General features: G+C 43.5%; 3 protein-coding genes across 3 annotated transcripts; all 3 read left to right on the top strand.

Annotated features, from left to right (window-relative positions):
• On the top strand, positions 1 to 2566 carry LOC129351346 (uncharacterized). The gene is made up of 5 exons (XM_055020223.1): positions 1 to 19; positions 95 to 337; positions 796 to 990; positions 1175 to 1262; positions 2407 to 2566. Exons 2-5 carry the CDS (start codon positions 130 to 132, stop codon positions 2564 to 2566), a joined length of 651 nt encoding a protein of 216 aa, XP_054876198.1. The 5' UTR covers positions 1 to 19; positions 95 to 129.
• Positions 2567 to 11377: 8811 nt separating this feature from the next.
• Positions 11378 to 14336, top strand: LOC129351363 (uncharacterized). Its single transcript, XM_055020239.1, has 6 exons — positions 11378 to 11770; positions 11995 to 12080; positions 12156 to 12265; positions 12355 to 12599; positions 12682 to 12761; positions 13028 to 14336. The coding sequence occupies exons 1-6, from the start codon at positions 11576 to 11578 to the stop codon at positions 13620 to 13622; spliced, it is 1311 nt and encodes a 436-aa protein (XP_054876214.1). The 5' UTR covers positions 11378 to 11575; the 3' UTR covers positions 13623 to 14336.
• LOC129351345 (zinc finger protein ZFP2-like) lies at positions 13810 to 14255 on the top strand. Its single transcript, XM_055020222.1, has 2 exons — positions 13810 to 13974; positions 14034 to 14255. The coding sequence occupies exons 1-2, from the start codon at positions 13810 to 13812 to the stop codon at positions 14253 to 14255; spliced, it is 387 nt and encodes a 128-aa protein (XP_054876197.1).
• Positions 14337 to 16965: the final 2629 nt, after the last annotated feature.

Raw genomic sequence — 16965 nt, 5'->3', positions numbered from 1 at the left:
ATCCAGCTCTCTGTCTCTGGTAAGATCAGACTGTGGAGTTAGTGTTGCTGTGTGGAAATGGATGAAATGCTGTAGTTTGTCTCTGTGTTGAAAGGATCAGTGATCCTGCAGAGTCCTGTCCTCCCTGTGATGGAGGGAGATGACGTCACTCTGAGCTGCAGAGCAAGGAATCCAACCCACAACCTCCCAGCTGCTTTCTATAAAGATGGCTCCTTCATTGGTGATGGATCAGCAGGCAGCATGACCCTCCTCCATGTTTCCAGCTCTGATGAAGGCCTCTATAAATGTAGCATCAGCGGTTCTGGAGAGTCTCCATCCAGCAGGGTCTCTGTCAAAGGTCAGGGGTCAGCAGCTTCTGTTTAACATGTATATCACTGTAACTCTGTCTCTGGATATTTAGTTTTCTTCCAATGATCTGAACTTTCTATAATTGTTCTATAAACAGTTTTTCTAGCATCTAAATGTCAAATATTGATTTGAATCTTTGAGACAAATTATCAGAATATTCATGTTGCTTTGTCATCAATGAGAAGCTTCATCTTCTATGGCTGATGATGTTTAAATTTAATGCATCTTATTTTCTGAAATCATATTAAAATGTGTTTGTAACAAGATTGTAACAGATGCTAGAATAAATGCTTTGTTCTCTGCTAACTGAACTGATCAAACACAGTTTAATGTTTTATTTGTGTTCCAGTGATCAGTGTGAATAATAACTAATGAATTCATCAGTCAGACACAAACATTCCTTCAGTTTCATCTATAAATGTTGATCAGGTTGGATTCTCTCTGCAGGAAAACCACCAACCAGAGCCCCGCCCACCACTGAAGCCCCGCCCATCACTGAAGCCCCGCCCATCACTGAAGCCCCGCCCACTTGCTCACCTTCCCCTCTCCTCATCATCACTCTGCTCTGCCACCTGGTGGTCATGTTCCTGTTCTTCATCTGCAGTTTCCTCTTGGGGTTTTCATCTGGACTCAGAGCCAAAGGTAAAACCCTGAATCATTTCCTGACCTGATGATCCAACCAATCACTGACTGACTGAAGGTTTTCACTGGTTCTGCTTTTATTATATATTATATTTGCTTTATAATGTCTCCTATTATCCAGTCTCCTGAATTAGTTGCATTTATGGTAATAAATGTGTTTTTCTTTAACTTCCTCTCAATACAGGAAGTGACCCGTCACCGTGTGTGAAGATGACTCCGCCCCCCCAGGCTGAGCTGGTACCACATGACGATGATGATGACGTCACCACAGAGTATCACTTCTGATCCAAACAATCTCGTCCTGATCTGCTGCTGTTTTTTTTTTTCTGCTTTGCTTTCTGAAAAAATTTTTATTATCTGAATAAATAAAACTTTATAAATAAATGAAACCGATTATATTATCTTAATTTCTTCTATCCAAAAATATTATAAAGTCACACCCAGCAATTTCTAACAAAACATTTCTTAAATCTGAAGTTGGTAGCTTTAATATTAAAAACACATTTATATATTTGTGAAAACTGTCACTCTGTGCTGACAGTGAAATATGAGACAAATATCTATAAAAAGATGGATCTCCTCTGGCTCCATCTGGTGGTCCTGCTGCCACCAGCAGAAATACAACCCTCCCAGTCAGAAACAACCAATCAGAGCCAGGAGGAGAGTCTTAGTACTGTCAATCAACTTGTGTATGTGCTGCTCAGTCCCTCCTTGTTGCTCTCTGCTGCACTACGGCTCCTGTCCCACAGCAGAGCTTGTGATGAACGTTCAGCTAGTTAGCATGACCACCTATGACAGTTTTCCATTTAACTGAGTTTGTTTCTCTGCCTTTAGCACAGCTGCTGCCAATCAACAATCTTCAGTTTGTACATGGATTTAACAACCAGCAGCATGTAAACGAAGGTGATTGACACCCTGTAAGCCTTACATCATGTTCTCACTTTGTCCTGTTATAAAGTCAGAACTTTATAAAACCTGGAGTGTTGAAAACATCTGAACTTTGGATCTGCTGAGTTCATCATAGGAACAACTTCTCAGTGAAACTCTGGTGAAAGGGTGAAAAAGGGTCCATGAGAAACCATGTGACAACTTCCTGAAGGCTGAGAGTCAGAGAGAGACTGAGCTTCTTAAAGAGACAGAGGCCTTTAAGTTGAATTTTCTGAATGATTGTCGAATTACTTTGAACCAAATTGACTGATAAAACCCAGAGGGCCAGAAACCCGATCAGCCACTCTTAGAGTTTCACCAGATAAACATGTTCATGTCCTTCTCTTTCTGATTCATGTTCAGGAAGTTACATTTTGAATTGACTTCCTGGCTTCTTAAGCAGCAGCAGTAAAGTTCCTCTTGCTGTGGCCTCTTCAAACTACATGATGATCCAGTTTGTGCATCTCTGCCTACTTTGGTTCTGTTCAGCCGAGGATCCAGCCGGATCCAGTCGGATTCAGACGGATCCAGCCGGATCCAGCCGGATCCAGCCGGATCCAGTCGGATCCAGTCGGATCCAGTCGGAGTTCAGGAGATTTCTGGAGAGAAACGGCTTAAAGCCTGGAAGCGAAAAGCTGCAGAAGTTTGAATTGGTCTGACAAAATCAGGAAACCAAGGTTCAATGTCTTCAAGTTCACAGCAACAGGAAGAAGTAAAGATAAAATACAGAAGTTTGATCAAATGTCAAGATTCTTCAAGCTGCAAAAATACATCTGGGTTTTTTTAAGAATGTCTTCCAAAAAGAGGAAAGGAATACGCCCTTCTAACACTGTCTGGGTCAAAAGTCAATCCATCAAGTTTCTATAGCATCATTCTTCTTCTCTTTCTGTTTTGATACCAGTTCTTAGAAAAAGTCGCTTGTTGCTAAACCAAACCAATCCTCTGTCAGTTTGAAAGAAACCTAAAAACAGGAAGTAGTTCTTTAAACAAACCTTTGCAGGATCAAACTTTTCTCATAACTCACAGAAAGACCTTAAAATGTTCTGTCTGCTGGGAAAACAAACCTGATGATTCCCATCAACACAGTCCGGAAAACCATCCTTCAGCAGCATTTCCTGATTCACTGAACATGGAAATATGAACAAAGAAAAATCAATCAGGAAGCAACTGAGACATAAATATAACAGTTACTTCATCAACAGCGTGTTGATCTGAGAAGCTGTGGGTTTAAACTGGAAGTTCAGAGCAAAGCCTGAAACAGTCAATACATATAATTATTAGAATACATCTGGAGCAAATAAAATGAGAAACCTCTTAATTGTAGATAAAATTATGGGCATTATCTGAGGGTTTCTCTCTGTTCTCATCTTTTAGTGTCTTTTAGTTTCAGATCCTCTGACATGCAGAGATCCAGGAAGAGGAAGAGTTTGTTCTCAGCGAGTCAAACTGCTGCTGGTCTCATTGGATCCAGCTGCAGAATGGAGGGAACATCTGTCCACAGGCTGCTGGGTGAGTCCATCTGCTGGATGTGTGCAAATGTTGAGAGACGATCACTGCTGCTTCCCACTGCAGAGCTGATTAAAGCTCCAACTAACCTGAGAGTCATTTCTCTGCAGCTCTGATCTCTCTGCTGAGCCGCTCAACAAACCAAGGTTACAACCTGATTCTGATAACTCTAGATCTAGACTGGATCCTGTTGCTGGAGGAATGGAGGAACTAATGAAAGGAGGAATGTTTTATTATTTCAGTTCATCTGACTGTGAGTCCCAGCAGATCCCAGTTCATTGAAGGAGAATCAGTGACTCTGATCTGTGAGGATGAAAACAGATCAGCTGGATGGACAGTGAGGAGAAACACCAGCAGAGAGACCAGAGCTGAGTGTAAAGGATGGGGAGCAGCTGATGATTCTACTTGTAACATGACCTACATCCTCCCAGATGATACTGGTCTGTACTGGTGTGAGTCTGGATCCTCCAGCAGCAGCAGCAGCAGCAGCAGCAGCAGCAGCAGCAGCAGCAGCAGCAGCAGCAGCAGCAGCAGCAGCAGCAGCAGCAGCAGCAGCTGCAGCATCCAGCTCTCTGTCTCTGGTAAGATCAGACTGTGGAGTTAGTGTTGCTGTGTGGAAATGGATGAAATGCTGTAGTTTGTCTCTGTGTTGAAAGGATCAGTGATCCTGCAGAGTCCTGTCCTCCCTGTGATGGAGGGAGATGACGTCACTCTGAGCTGCAGAGCAAGGAATCCAACCCACAACCTCCCAGCTGCTTTCTATAAAGATGGCTCCTTCATTGGTGATGGATCAGCAGGCAGCATGACCCTCCTCCATGTTTCCAGCTCTGATGAAGGCCTCTATAAATGTAGCATCAGCGGTTCTGGAGAGTCTCCATCCAGCAGGGTCTCTGTCAAAGGTCAGGGGTCAGCAGCTTCTGTTTAACATGTATATCACTGTAACTCTGTCTCTGGATATTTAGGTTTCTTCCAATGATCTGAACTTTCTATAATTGTTCTATAAACAGTTTTTCTAGCATCTAAATGTCAAATATTGATTTGAATCTTTGAGACAAATTATCAGAATATTCATGTTGCTTTGTCATCAATGAGAAGCTTCATCTTCTATGGCTGATGATGTTTAAATTTAATGCATCTTATTTTCTGAAATCATATTAAAATGTGTTTGTAACAAGACTGTAACAGATGCTAGAATAAATGCTTTGTTCTCTGCTAACTGAACTGATCAAACACAGTTTAATGTTTTATTTGTGTTCCAGTGATCAGTGTGAATAATAACTAATGAATTCATCAGTCAGACACAAACATTCCTTCAGTTTCATCTATAAATGTTGATCAGGTTGGATTCTCTCTGCAGAAAAAACACCAACCAGAGCCCCGCCCTTCACCTTCCCCTCTCCTCATCGTCACTCTGCTCTGCCACCTGGTGGTCATGTTCCTGTTCTTCATCTGCAGTTTCCTCTTGGAGTTTCATCTGGACTCAGAGCCAAAGGTAAAACCCTGAATCATTTCCTGACCTGATGATCCAACCAATCACTGACTGACTGAAGGTTTTCACTGGTTCTGCTTTTATCATTATTATTTTTGCTTTATAAATGTCTCTTATTATCCAGTCTCCTGACTTAGTTGAATTCATGGTAATAAATGTGTTTTTCTTTAACTTCCTCTGAACACAGGAAGTGACCCGTCACCGTGTGTGAAGATGACTCCGCCCCCCCAGGCTGAGCTGGTACCACATGACGATGATGATGATGATGACGTCACCACAGAGTATCACTTCTGATCCAAACAATCTCATCCTGATCTGCTGCTTTTTTTTCTGCTTTGCTTTCTGAAAAATTGTTTTGTTATCTGAATAAATAAAACTTTATGAATAAATGAAACTGATGATGTTATTTTAATTCCATTAAGATGACGCCATGAATCAAATCAAAATCAAATCAAATCAAATTTTATTTGTATAGCACATTTCAGCAAAGCATTTCAAAGTGCTTTACATCATAAACATTGTTACATATTACATTTCAAAAACAATTCTAAAAAGGTGTGTTTTTAGTTGAGATTTAAAGGAAGTCGGGGTTTCCGCTGTTTTACAGTTTTCTGGAAGTTTGTTCCAGATGTTTGGTGCATAGATGCTGAAAGCTGCTTCTCCTCTCTTGGTTCTGGTTCTGGATGAAAAGCAGACCAGAACCAGAACCTGAGAGTCTGGAAGGTTGATACAACAACAGCAGATCTTTGATGTATTGTGGTGCTAAACCGTTCAGTGATTTATAAACTAACAACAGTATTTTAAAATCTATTCTTTGAGCTACAGGGAGCCAGTGGAGGGAATTTTTTTTTGTTTTCCTGGAGCACTGTGAGCAGCGCCTTCACAAGTTGATTGACAGCACTAAGGTCTTTGTTGTGGCTTTGATGGGTTGTTTTTGTCCGGAAGTGGCAGCATTAGCATAGGCAGGAGGTGGATTAGCTTCATTTTTCACAGATTTTCTGTCTCATGTTGTCATGGTGACATTTTTACCTGCAGGTAAACGTCCAATCACAGCCACGCCTCCTCCCTCCACATCAGACTGGTCTGCCACCTGCTGGTGGTTTGTCCGTATTGCATCTCCACTCTCCTCATGCTGTCTTTATTTCTGCAGAGAAGCAAAGGTAACACTTTAAATAACTCACTAACCCAAACATCTAACAGCCAGTTCATCAATTCATTGATTGATTTTCTGTTTTCTTATATATATATATATATATATATATATATATATATATATATATATATATATATATATATATATATATATATATATATAAAATTCCCTTCTCACCCACCGCGGGTGGTTCTTATCCTCTGAGCTCTGGTCCTCTACCAGAGGCCTGGGAGCTTGAGGGTCCTGCAGTATCTTGGCTGTGCCAAGGACTGCACATTTCTGGACTGAGATGTCTGATGTTGTTCCTGGGATCTGTTGTAGCCACTGCTCCAGTTTGGGGGTTACTGCCCCGAGGGCCCCGATGACCACAGGCACCACTGTGGTCTTCACCTTCCAGGCCCTCTCCAGTTCTTCCCTGAGGCCCTGGTATTTCTCCAGTTTCTCGTGCTCCTTTTTCCTGATGTTGCAATCACTTGGTATTGCTACATCTACCACAACGGCTTTCTTCTGATGTTTATCCACTACGACAATGTCTGGTTGGTTCGCCATTACCATTTTGTCTGTCTGGATCTGGAAGTCCCACAGGATCTTAGCTCTGGCTTTCTCCACCTCCTTTGGGGGTGTTTCCCACTTTGATCTCGGGGTTTCCAGTCCATATTCTGCACAGATGTTTCTGTACACAATGCCTGCCACTTGGTTATGTCGTTCCATGTACGCTTTCCCTGCCAGTATCTTGCACCCTGCTGTGATGTGCTGGACTGTCTCAGGGGCCTCTTTGCACAACCTACACCTTGGGTCTTGTCTGGTGTGGTAGATCTGGGCCTCTATTGCTCTGGTGTTTAGGGCCTGTTCCTGGGCGGCCAGGATGAGGGCCTCTGTGCTGTCCTTGGGTCCAGCTTTTTCCAGCCATTGGTAGGATTTACTGATATCAGCCACTTGGGTTATTTGCTGGTGGTACATCCCATGTAGGGGCTTGTCCTCCCATGATGGTTTCTCTGGCACCTCAGCCTCCGTTCCCTGTTGTCTGAGACATTCACTGAGCACATTGTCTGTTGAGGCTTTGTCCCTGATGTATTTATGGATCTTAGTTGTTTCGTCCTGGACAGTGGTTCTCACACTCACTAGTCTTCTGCCTCCGTCCTTGCGGCTCGTGTACAGTCTCAGGGTGCTGGATTTGGAATGGAACCCTCCATGCATGGTTAGTAGCTTTCTAGTCTTAATATCTGTGGCTTTTATCTCCTCCTTTGGCCAGCTAATTATTCCAGCAGGGTATCTGATTACTGGCAGGGCATAGCTGTTTATCGCACTGATTTTGTTCTTGCCATTGAGCTGGCTTCTCAGGACTTGCCTTATTCGTTGGAGGTATTTAGCTGTGGCTCCTTTCCTTGTGGCCTCATCAAGGTTGCCATTTGCTTGTGGTATACCTAGGTACTTGTAACTGTCCTCTATGTCTGCTATTGTTCCTTGTGGGAGTGAGACTCCTTCTGTGTGGATGACCTTCCCCCTCTTTGTGATCAGCCGACCACACTTCTCTAGTCCGAATGACATCCCAATGTCAGTACTGTAGATCCTGGTGGTGTGGATCAGTGAGTCGATGTCTCGCTCACTCTTGGCATACAGCTTGATGTCATCCATGTAGAGGAGGTGACTGATGTTGGCCCCATTTTTGAGTCGGTATCCGTAGCCAGTCTTGTTGATAATTTGGCTGAGGGGGTTCAGGCCTATGCAGAACAGTAGCGGGGACAGAGCATCTCCTTGATATGCCACATTTGATGGACACTTGTGCAAGTGGTTTGCAGTTGGCTTCAAGGGTGGTTTTCCACAGCTTCATCGAGTTTGCAATGAAGGCTCTCAGAATCCTGTTGATGTTATACATCTGTAGGCATTCAATGATCCAAGTATGCGGCATTGAGTCATAGGCTTTCTTGTAATCGATCCAAGCCATGCACAGGTTGGTGTGTCGGGTTTTGCAGTCTCGGGCAACTGTGCGGTCTATGAGGAGTTGGTGTTTGGCTCCTCTGGTATTTACACCGATACCCTTCTGTGCCGTGCTCATGTGTTTATCCATGTGTTTGCTTATCTTGGCCACTATGATGCCTGACATGAGCTTCCAGGTTGTGGAGAGGCAGGTTATTGGTCGGTAGTTGGGTGGGACTGGACCCTTTGATGGATCCTTCTGGATTAGGATTGTCCGCCCTTCAGTTAACCATTCAGGGTGAGTCCCATTTTGTAGCAGCTGGTTCATTTGGGCTGCCATTCGCTCATGGAGAGCAGTGAGTTTCTTTAGCCAGTAGGCATGGATCATGTCAGGCCCTGGTGCTGTCCAATTTTTCATGCCTGAGACTCTTTCTTGAACATCTGTCACAGTGATGGTTACCGGGGCTTGCTCAGGGAGGTTGCTGTGGTCCTCTCGTAGAGAGATCAGCCACTGTGCATTGCTGTTGTGGGACGCCTCCCTTTCCCATATGCCTTTCCAGTATTGTTCAGTCTCCAGCCTTGGTGGGTCTGCTCTGTTGTTATTACCCTGCCATTGAGAGTACACCTTAGCTGGTTGAGTGGAGAAGAGCCGGTTAATCCTTCTGGATTCATTCTCCCTTGTGTATCTCTTTAGGCGGCTGGCCAAGGCTTGGAGCCTCTGTTTGGCAGTTTCAAGTGCTTCAGGTATGGGCATCTGCCTGTACTTTCTGGGTACTGGTCTTTTCATTGTACCCTTGTGGAGCTCTGACAGTTGGCTCACTTCCCTCCTTGTTACCTTGATTGTAGCCTCTAACCGTCTTTTCCATGGTGGGTATTGGGTCTCATGGTTGCTCTTATAGCCAAGTATCCTAAGGATCGCTGATGCTGAGTTGTAGATCAGCTAATTGGTTTCTGTTATGGTGTTGGTAGGGATCGTTCTCAATGCTGCATTCACATTCTCAATCTCCGGGTTCCTCCCTTTTGCCGTAGCATTTGTGTTGTATCTCGTCAATCTTAAGTTGTGATAGCAGTTGCCGTTTGCGGATGTTGGAACACTGAGCTACTAGTTGTTTAGTTGTTTTGCTTAGTGTTGACTGGGGATGTCGAAGTAACCATTCCTTCCCCAGTCTTTGCATGTAACCTCTCTCACTAGGTTACTTGAGTAGTAGCATTCCAACAGATCCACATTTTCATCTCTCGCCCATTTCCGTCTTGTTCCAGTAGCCCATTTGTCATCAAGGTGCTCTGGTTCCCCAACACCTGACGCAGACCTTGTTTGGCCGGGCGACGTCTGAGCCGGCATGTTACGCAACTTAGTATCTCTCATGGTATGAGGTAGGCAGTAGCTTGAAGGGTCTTGCCTAAGGACCCAGACTGGATTCGAACCCTGCCCTCTCGGGTGATATACTGATGCCTTATGTATTGAGCTATCCAGTCAGCTCTGTATATATATATATATATATATATATATATATATATATATATATATATGTGTGTGTGTGTGTGTGTGTGTGTGTGTGTGTGTGTGTGTGTGTGTGTGTGTGTGTGTGTGTGTGAATGGATGTTTGATTTAGGACGAAACAACTAAGATCCATAAATACATCAGGGACAAAGCCTCAACAGACAATGTGCTCAGTGAATGTCTCAGACAACAGGGAACGGAGGTTGAGGTGCCAGAGATACCATCATGGGAGGACAAGCCCCTACATGGGATGTACCACCAGCAAATAACCCAAGTGGCTGATATCAGTAAATCCTACCAATGGCTGGAAAAAGCTGGACTCAAGGACAGCACAGAGGCCCTCATCCTGGCCGCCAGGAACAGGCCCTAAACACCAGAGCAATAGAGGCCCAGATCTACCACACCAGACAAGACCCAAGGTGTAGGTTGTGCAAGGAGGCCCCTGAGACAGTCCAGCACATCACAGCAGGGTGCAAGATACTGGCAGGGAAAGCGTACATGGAGCGACATAACCAAGTGGCAGGCATAGTGTACAGAAACATCTGTGCAGAATATGGACTGGAAACCCCAAGATCAAAGTGGGAAACACCCCCAAAGGTGGTGGAGAACGCCAGAGCTAAGATCCTGTGGGACTTCCAGATCCAGACAGACAAAATGGTAATGGCGAACCAACCAGACATTGTCGTAGTGGATAAACAACAGAGGAAAGCCGTTGTGGTAGATGTAGCAATACCAAGTGATTGCAACATCAGGAAAAAGGAGAAATGGAGAAATACCAGGGCCTCAGGGAAGAACTGGAGGGGCCTGGAAGGTGAAGACCACAGTGGTGCCTGTGGTCATCGGGGCCCTCGGGGCAGTAACCCCCAAACTGGAGCAGTGGCTACAACAGATCCCAGGAACAACATCAGACATCTCAGTCCAGAAATGTGCAGCAGTCCTTGGCACAGCCAAGATACTGCAGGACCCTCAAGCTCCCAGGCCTCTGGTAGAGGACCCGAGCTCAGAGGATAAGAACCACCCGCGGTGGGTGAGAAGGGAATATATATATATATATATATATATATATATATATATATATATATATATATATATATATATATATATATATATATATATATATATATATATATATATATATATATATATATATATATATATATATATGTCCCTCTAAATTTAGCAAACGACCTGCCTGCGTCAGAGGAAATGACCTCATCCTTCCACGCTGGGCAGGGATTGGACGATGTGTATGAAAACGTCATCAGTGATGTGACCACAGAGCATCACTTCTGACATAAACTGTTTTCCAAACGTAAATGTGAAATAGCTGCTTTACAAAACTCCAACCAATTTATGCTGTAAAAAACCTAAATAAAATAATTGGACTGGATTTTCTGATCAAAAGTAAACACACCAGCAGCTGTTTGTTTAGGAAATGAAAACGCTTGATGCATTTATTTATTTATTTATTTATTTATTTATTTATTTATTTATTTATTTTTATTTATTTATTTATTTATTTTCGTCTCCTTTGCTTTTTTATGTTGAGAAATCAAACATCCATTCACAGTTTATCTAACAGAGCACTGAGCTGCAGGCAGAACTCTATAAAAATATCTGGTGTTTTTATTTTATTTAAAAAAAAAAGAAAAGAAAAGTAATATATGAACTTATTTATATTTTGCATAAAACATGGTTATATTTGGTTTTTGTGTGTTTTGTCATACTAAGAATCCAAAAACATATTTTCATCTAGTGAGGGAATCTAAAGATTTTCTCCACTTTTGGCCACTAAAAATAATTTTACAGAATGAAATACTGAGTCAGTACCAGCAGGGGGCGATAGAGCACCATGAAGGCGTCAAACTGCGCTTAAACTTGACCAGAAGAAGCAGCTCCAGTAAACACAGCGGACAGTGGATGACATTTCCCCTGAAACAGTGAACCGTATCGGGCTCAGAGATGAAGGAGGACCCGGTGGAGAGTCCCGTTGAGCGGAACCACGCGGAGTTTCTGCGGGGGTTTGTGACCGAGAGGCTGGCCGCGGTGTCCCGGGAGATCCTGGGGGCGGTGGAGGCGGTGGTGTCCGGGTATGAGGAGGAGGCCTCGGGGTTCCGCCTGGAGATCCGCCGGCAGAGGAACCAGCTGGAGCTGCTCCGGAACCAGCTGGACCAGCCCCAGAACCAGCTCCAGAACCAGCTCCGGAACCAGCTGGACCAGCCCCGGAACCAGCTCCAGAACCAGCTCCAGAATCAGCTCCAGAACCAGCTCACTGTCGGGACAAACGGTTCGTGTCTTTCACTCATTCATAGTCACAGAACGCTGTGCTGCATGCGGAACTCCGTTAATATATACAGTTTTTAAGCTTTTTCTTCAAAATTCTCCGTTTCGATACTATTAGCAACAAAAACTGTGTGTTATCTTAAAACAACTCATAATTGTCTTTAATTCGGCTTTGTTGTAACGTTAATAAGTGAAACATTTACCCTCTTTCATTTGACGTTTTTCCAGATTTACCATCCAGCAAAAGCGATGGATCAGCTGAGGAAGGAGGGTGATGATTGTCTGAAGAGTCAGACCCAAACTGCTTCATCAAGGTTCCGGCTGCTGATCTGATCAGTAGATGACCTATTACACATAATAATGTCCGTTAACCTGGTTCTCGTCTTCAGCTCTGATGGAAGGAGTCCTGGCAGATTTCAGGTCAGTGAAGCACAGAGCGCCATCCACCTCAGCATCCGCGTCCTGAAGGACTCCAGCATCAGCATCCTGTCCAAAACCGGTACCATAACTGTTTATTTCTCCCAGAAATAGACAATTTGAAATGTTAGTTCAATTCGTTTTAATGTTTCCGTGTTTCTCTGCTTCCAGTGGTGAAGAAATGTCCTCTGGTGTCCCTGAAGTGTCCTCTAGGCCTGCAGGAGTTGGACTTTCTGAGCCTGCTCCGGTCTGCTGTCCCCCAGCTGGCTGCAGACGACAAACCTTTTCACATCTGGACGTTGGATAAGCGGCGGAGACTTCAGCGTCTGACTCTGAGTACGGTGACGCCTGAGGAGATCGTCAGAAACGTCAAATCCACGCGGCTCAGAAAGCCTACAGTCTACATCAGACTCAAGGTGGGACAGAAGTTCTGGCTCTTGGCTTGTTTTGTTGCTCTGCAGTGTTAGTTTTCAGGTTCTGATGTTTTTTATTTTCTAGACAAAGAAGGAAATTCAGGAGGAAATTCCTTCTCTTCAGATGGAGAAAAGTTCTGCCATGTTGGTCAGTGAGGAGATGAGGTAAGACGTCCAGATAAAGTTATAGCTTCTATTCATTTGAGTATGAAACAAAAATCTTCAATAACTTATAAAAACAAGAATTTGGGTGAACAACTTATATTTTATTGGAAATTTTCAGTAATTTAAAAGGCGTAATTCTGTAAAACTATTGTTTTGGACTGAATACTTCAGGATTAACATAAATAAAACTGACTATCATCAACATATCTAAAAAAATATTTCATAAAACAAACAGTTCATTCTTTTCTTGGTTTAATTTGTGGAAGGAAATCATCACAACATCGTAGGGAAACAGAAGATGATCCTCTAATGAGGTCAGTGTCAGGTGACGACTCCACGGCGCCTCCTGCTGCTCAGATGGATGGAGATGCAGCTGATGGGAATGAAGGAGAGACAAACCGAAGCAACAGCAGCTGGAAACTAGATGTCAGTGATGAACGGGAAAAGCAAAACCCCAAGCTCATGAATGAGAAAGAAGAAGTCAATCCGTCTGAAGACGTTTGGACAGAAACGGGTTTTTCCTGTAAAGTCTGTAAAACCCAGAAATCTGAGGTTGCTGTCATTAAACACGCCTGGAGACACATGGAGGAAACAGGAAGTGTTTGTGGAGTCTGTGGAGAGTCAGGTGAGGCATCAAAGGATCGTTTTCATAGTGAGCACAGAACAGATGACTCTCCAGAGACAGCCATCCCTGGACAGTCATCCCTCAGTCTGAGTGACCCCCTGAAGGTCCATTCAGGACAGCAACCTGTCCAACCTGAGGTCAGCTCGTTTGTGTCTGGGTTGCCTCTGGAGAACAAGCACAAACTCGTCACGAATGCCCCACCTGCCACGAGCTGTTTGAGGTGGAGACGCAGCTAAAGGCTCATCACAGGACGCACAGGAAACGTAAAACGTACCTCTGTGGAGTCTGCGGCAAATTCCTGAGCAGCAACAGATCTTTGTCCCGCCACAAGATGACGCACTCTGGAGAAAGACCCCACAGATGCCAGATCTGTGAGAGGCGCTTCAAGCTGGCTACACTCTGAAGCAACACGAGAAGATTCACATGAACAGAGAGAGACCGTACCTCTGCGACGTCTGCTGCAAGATGTTCCTGACCAGCAAGCAGCTCGTCATCCACATGAGGACGCACACCAACGAGAAGCCGTACCGCTGCGAGCGCTGCGGGAAGGGCTTCACCACCAGGGGGCCGCTGACCATACACATGCGGGTCCACACCGGGAGACACCGTACCGCTGTCCTCACTGCGGCTGGTCCTTTAAACGGAAGACTCACCTGGACGACCACGTGGCGATCCACACGGGAGCCAAACCGTACGTGTGTGGGATCTGTGGGAAAACGTGCGCCAGGAGAACTTACCTCACCGTCCACATGAGGACGCACAACGGAGAGAAACCGTACAAGTGTTCCCTGTGCGAGAAGGCCTTCACTCAGAGCCACTGCCTGAAGACGCACATGAAGAGCCACAAGGCTGCACAGGCAGCATCGTAGCACAAAGGACTCTGCACTTATTTATCTCAAAGTGTTTCTGGCTTTTAAAGCTGAAATATCTCCAATAAAACTTATCAGGAAGTCTTTGTCTCTTGGGTTTTTCTTCCTCACCATAAACAGTTTTTGGCAATAAAGTAATTTCAATAATTTATAGAGAAACAAGAAATATTAATGATAAAGATTCAGTAAAACAGACCTTCCATGTGGCGTCACATGTATATGAGTTGCCTCGTTATCCTCAAAAATGAGGCAAATTTATTTAAATATTCTCACAAAATGCAGAAGAAATCGGAAACTGTTTGAAATCGATTTACATTTTTCTGGTTTCTTTCGCTCCATAACCAGCTCCACTAATAGAATATATCATATTTTACCTGATAAAATGCCATCATTAGTCACTGAAGTCGTCTAACTGAGGAGAATTTACTGTTCAATACATTCATCTCACATGTTGAGAAAAAGAGTTTTTCTCTTGGACACTTTCAGTCAAACGGTGCTGGAGTGTTTGAACATTAGCACGATTACCATAATTAGCATGCTAACTGAAGTTTTGAACATTAGCATGATTACCATTATTAGCATGCTAAGTGAAGTCTGTAGAGTCTGAACTGATGCTCTTGTGTCTTTGGTTTTTGCATTTCTCGGGAGACGGATGATTGGTCAAACTAATGTTTCTAACTTCAATTATTAAAGAAAGATTTTAATTTTGAGTTGGGAAGTTAAAATAGAAAAAAAATCCAGCGTAAATGTTATAAAATCAGCTGACAGTCCATGAAGACAAACAAATGAAAAAACTTGAGAAAGTATTTTTTACTGTATCTGTTTGTGACAAACAAACGAGACGATTTCATTTGTTGGAGGCAAACAACAAATTTTCCTCATTATTGTTTTAACTTGAGGTCAGAGCATTAGGATCCCAAAATTAGTATTTTTTTGCATTAATTCCAACTATAAATGTACAATAGTTTAAAATATCAAACGTAATAAAAACACTATATTGAATATTTTCCAGAGATTGATGAATTTGAGGTATTCAAAGTTCAGTCACGAATAATTTGAGGTGTTGATGCATCAGCTGCATTTTGCCTGCATATTAAAACAAACATCTTTCAGATCTTAAATGATGTGAACAGAACCAGGTGTGTATTCAAATACACCTGTTGCTCTGGCAACAGCGGCTCTTTTTCACCTGCAGGTGAAGTTTATTAATGAATGTCCAAATTCAGTTGGTCCATTTAAACTTCAACACAATTAATCATCAGTGCAATTAAATTGTATCTTTATGACAAAATAAAATGATGTGTACTTACTGGTTATTACTCATAACTCAAACTATCTGTTCCTATTTCTCAATGAAGCTTCATCTTTGTTTTCTCCAGAGCTTCATGGCTTAAACTCTCTGGACCTTCGGTTTGCTGCTCATGTCTGGATGAAGGTTTGAACTAGGACTTTTATTCCTGACTGATTGTGTGTTTAAATGTTGCAAATTAATGCAAGAATTTAGGACACGTTTCATGGAACGCTGCAAAAGGCAAATTTATTCTTTAAATGTTTTTTTTTTCTACTGACAAACAAAGTGATAAAACTATTTGAATATTATTTCACATCATGGTAGCAATGGGCTCAGATTCTGTCTGCATGTTCTGTCATTCATCTGGATCTGCCTGTTAAACAGTAAATATTAAATATAAAAACTCACCAGGTCTGATCACACAAGTAACATTGATTAATAATCTCATAAATATTTGACTTGTTTTTACTACAAAGGCATTAAAATCCTGTTTTTTATATAATGGAAACTTTCCGTGAACATCAGGCTCTACTGGACTTTAGGCATGAAATAGACTTGATAAACTTCTCTGTATGAATGTGTGCTCATTTTACAACAGTCACCGTTACATAAAGTCTTGTTTTATCTCCTTCATGCGTTATTTGCACAGCACAGCATGTTTTTCTCTGCTCTGTGCAGGAACAGCAGTGGAACGGCCAAACTGCTGGGCAAACTGAACCTACACATGCAGCAACCAAACACCAATCACTGTAGCTCATCGAGTGACACTTTTAAAGCAAAGCAAGCAAAGTATCCTAGGAACAACATCCACAGCGCTCCTGTTATAGTCATTATGGTTTTGAAAGCCTTTTTCTTTGCGCGGTGGACTCGGTCTCCGGACACGCCCCCAGGCCTCGGACGAACCAGAACGCGGAGAACCGAGAGGCTGCAGAAGGAAACCACAGCAACTGAGGCTTGACAAGGAGAAAAGTTGGAGGAAGGGGATGGCAGGGAAGTACAGGACAACCAGCGCCCCCCAGGCAAGAGCAAAAACCCAGACGGCTCCGATGCAAACATGTCTGATGGTGACCCCGCTGCTGTTCTTCAGCTTTAGCTAGGTCATGGGGTGGATGACGGCCAGGTAGTGCTCCACACAGGTCAACACGTGGAACAGAATCTCCCCAACAACAGTCAGTGATAAAATAGAGAAACCAACTACAGACAGGCTTGGAACCACATATCCCAACAGATAGCAGAGCAGGCCTGGAGCTTCGGCCAGCTGCATGAGGACCATGTGGTAGGTGATGACATCACAGTGGCTGAGGACTGCTGCCACCGCCGCCGATGACCCAAGTACAGGACCCACACGGCAAAAGGCACGATGAGGACGGTTCTGGTGTGAGGAAGGCGGTGGCGAAAATGGAAACATGGGATTCCTTG

Source organism: Poeciliopsis prolifica, unplaced genomic scaffold (genome assembly GCF_027474105.1).
Source record: "Poeciliopsis prolifica strain line A6 unplaced genomic scaffold, Auburn_PproV2 SCAFFOLD066, whole genome shotgun sequence".
NCBI classification, from domain to species: Eukaryota; Metazoa; Chordata; class Actinopteri; order Cyprinodontiformes; family Poeciliidae; genus Poeciliopsis; species Poeciliopsis prolifica.
The sequence above is the reverse complement of the archived record's forward strand: the minus strand, read 5'-3'. Positions and strand labels throughout refer to the sequence as shown.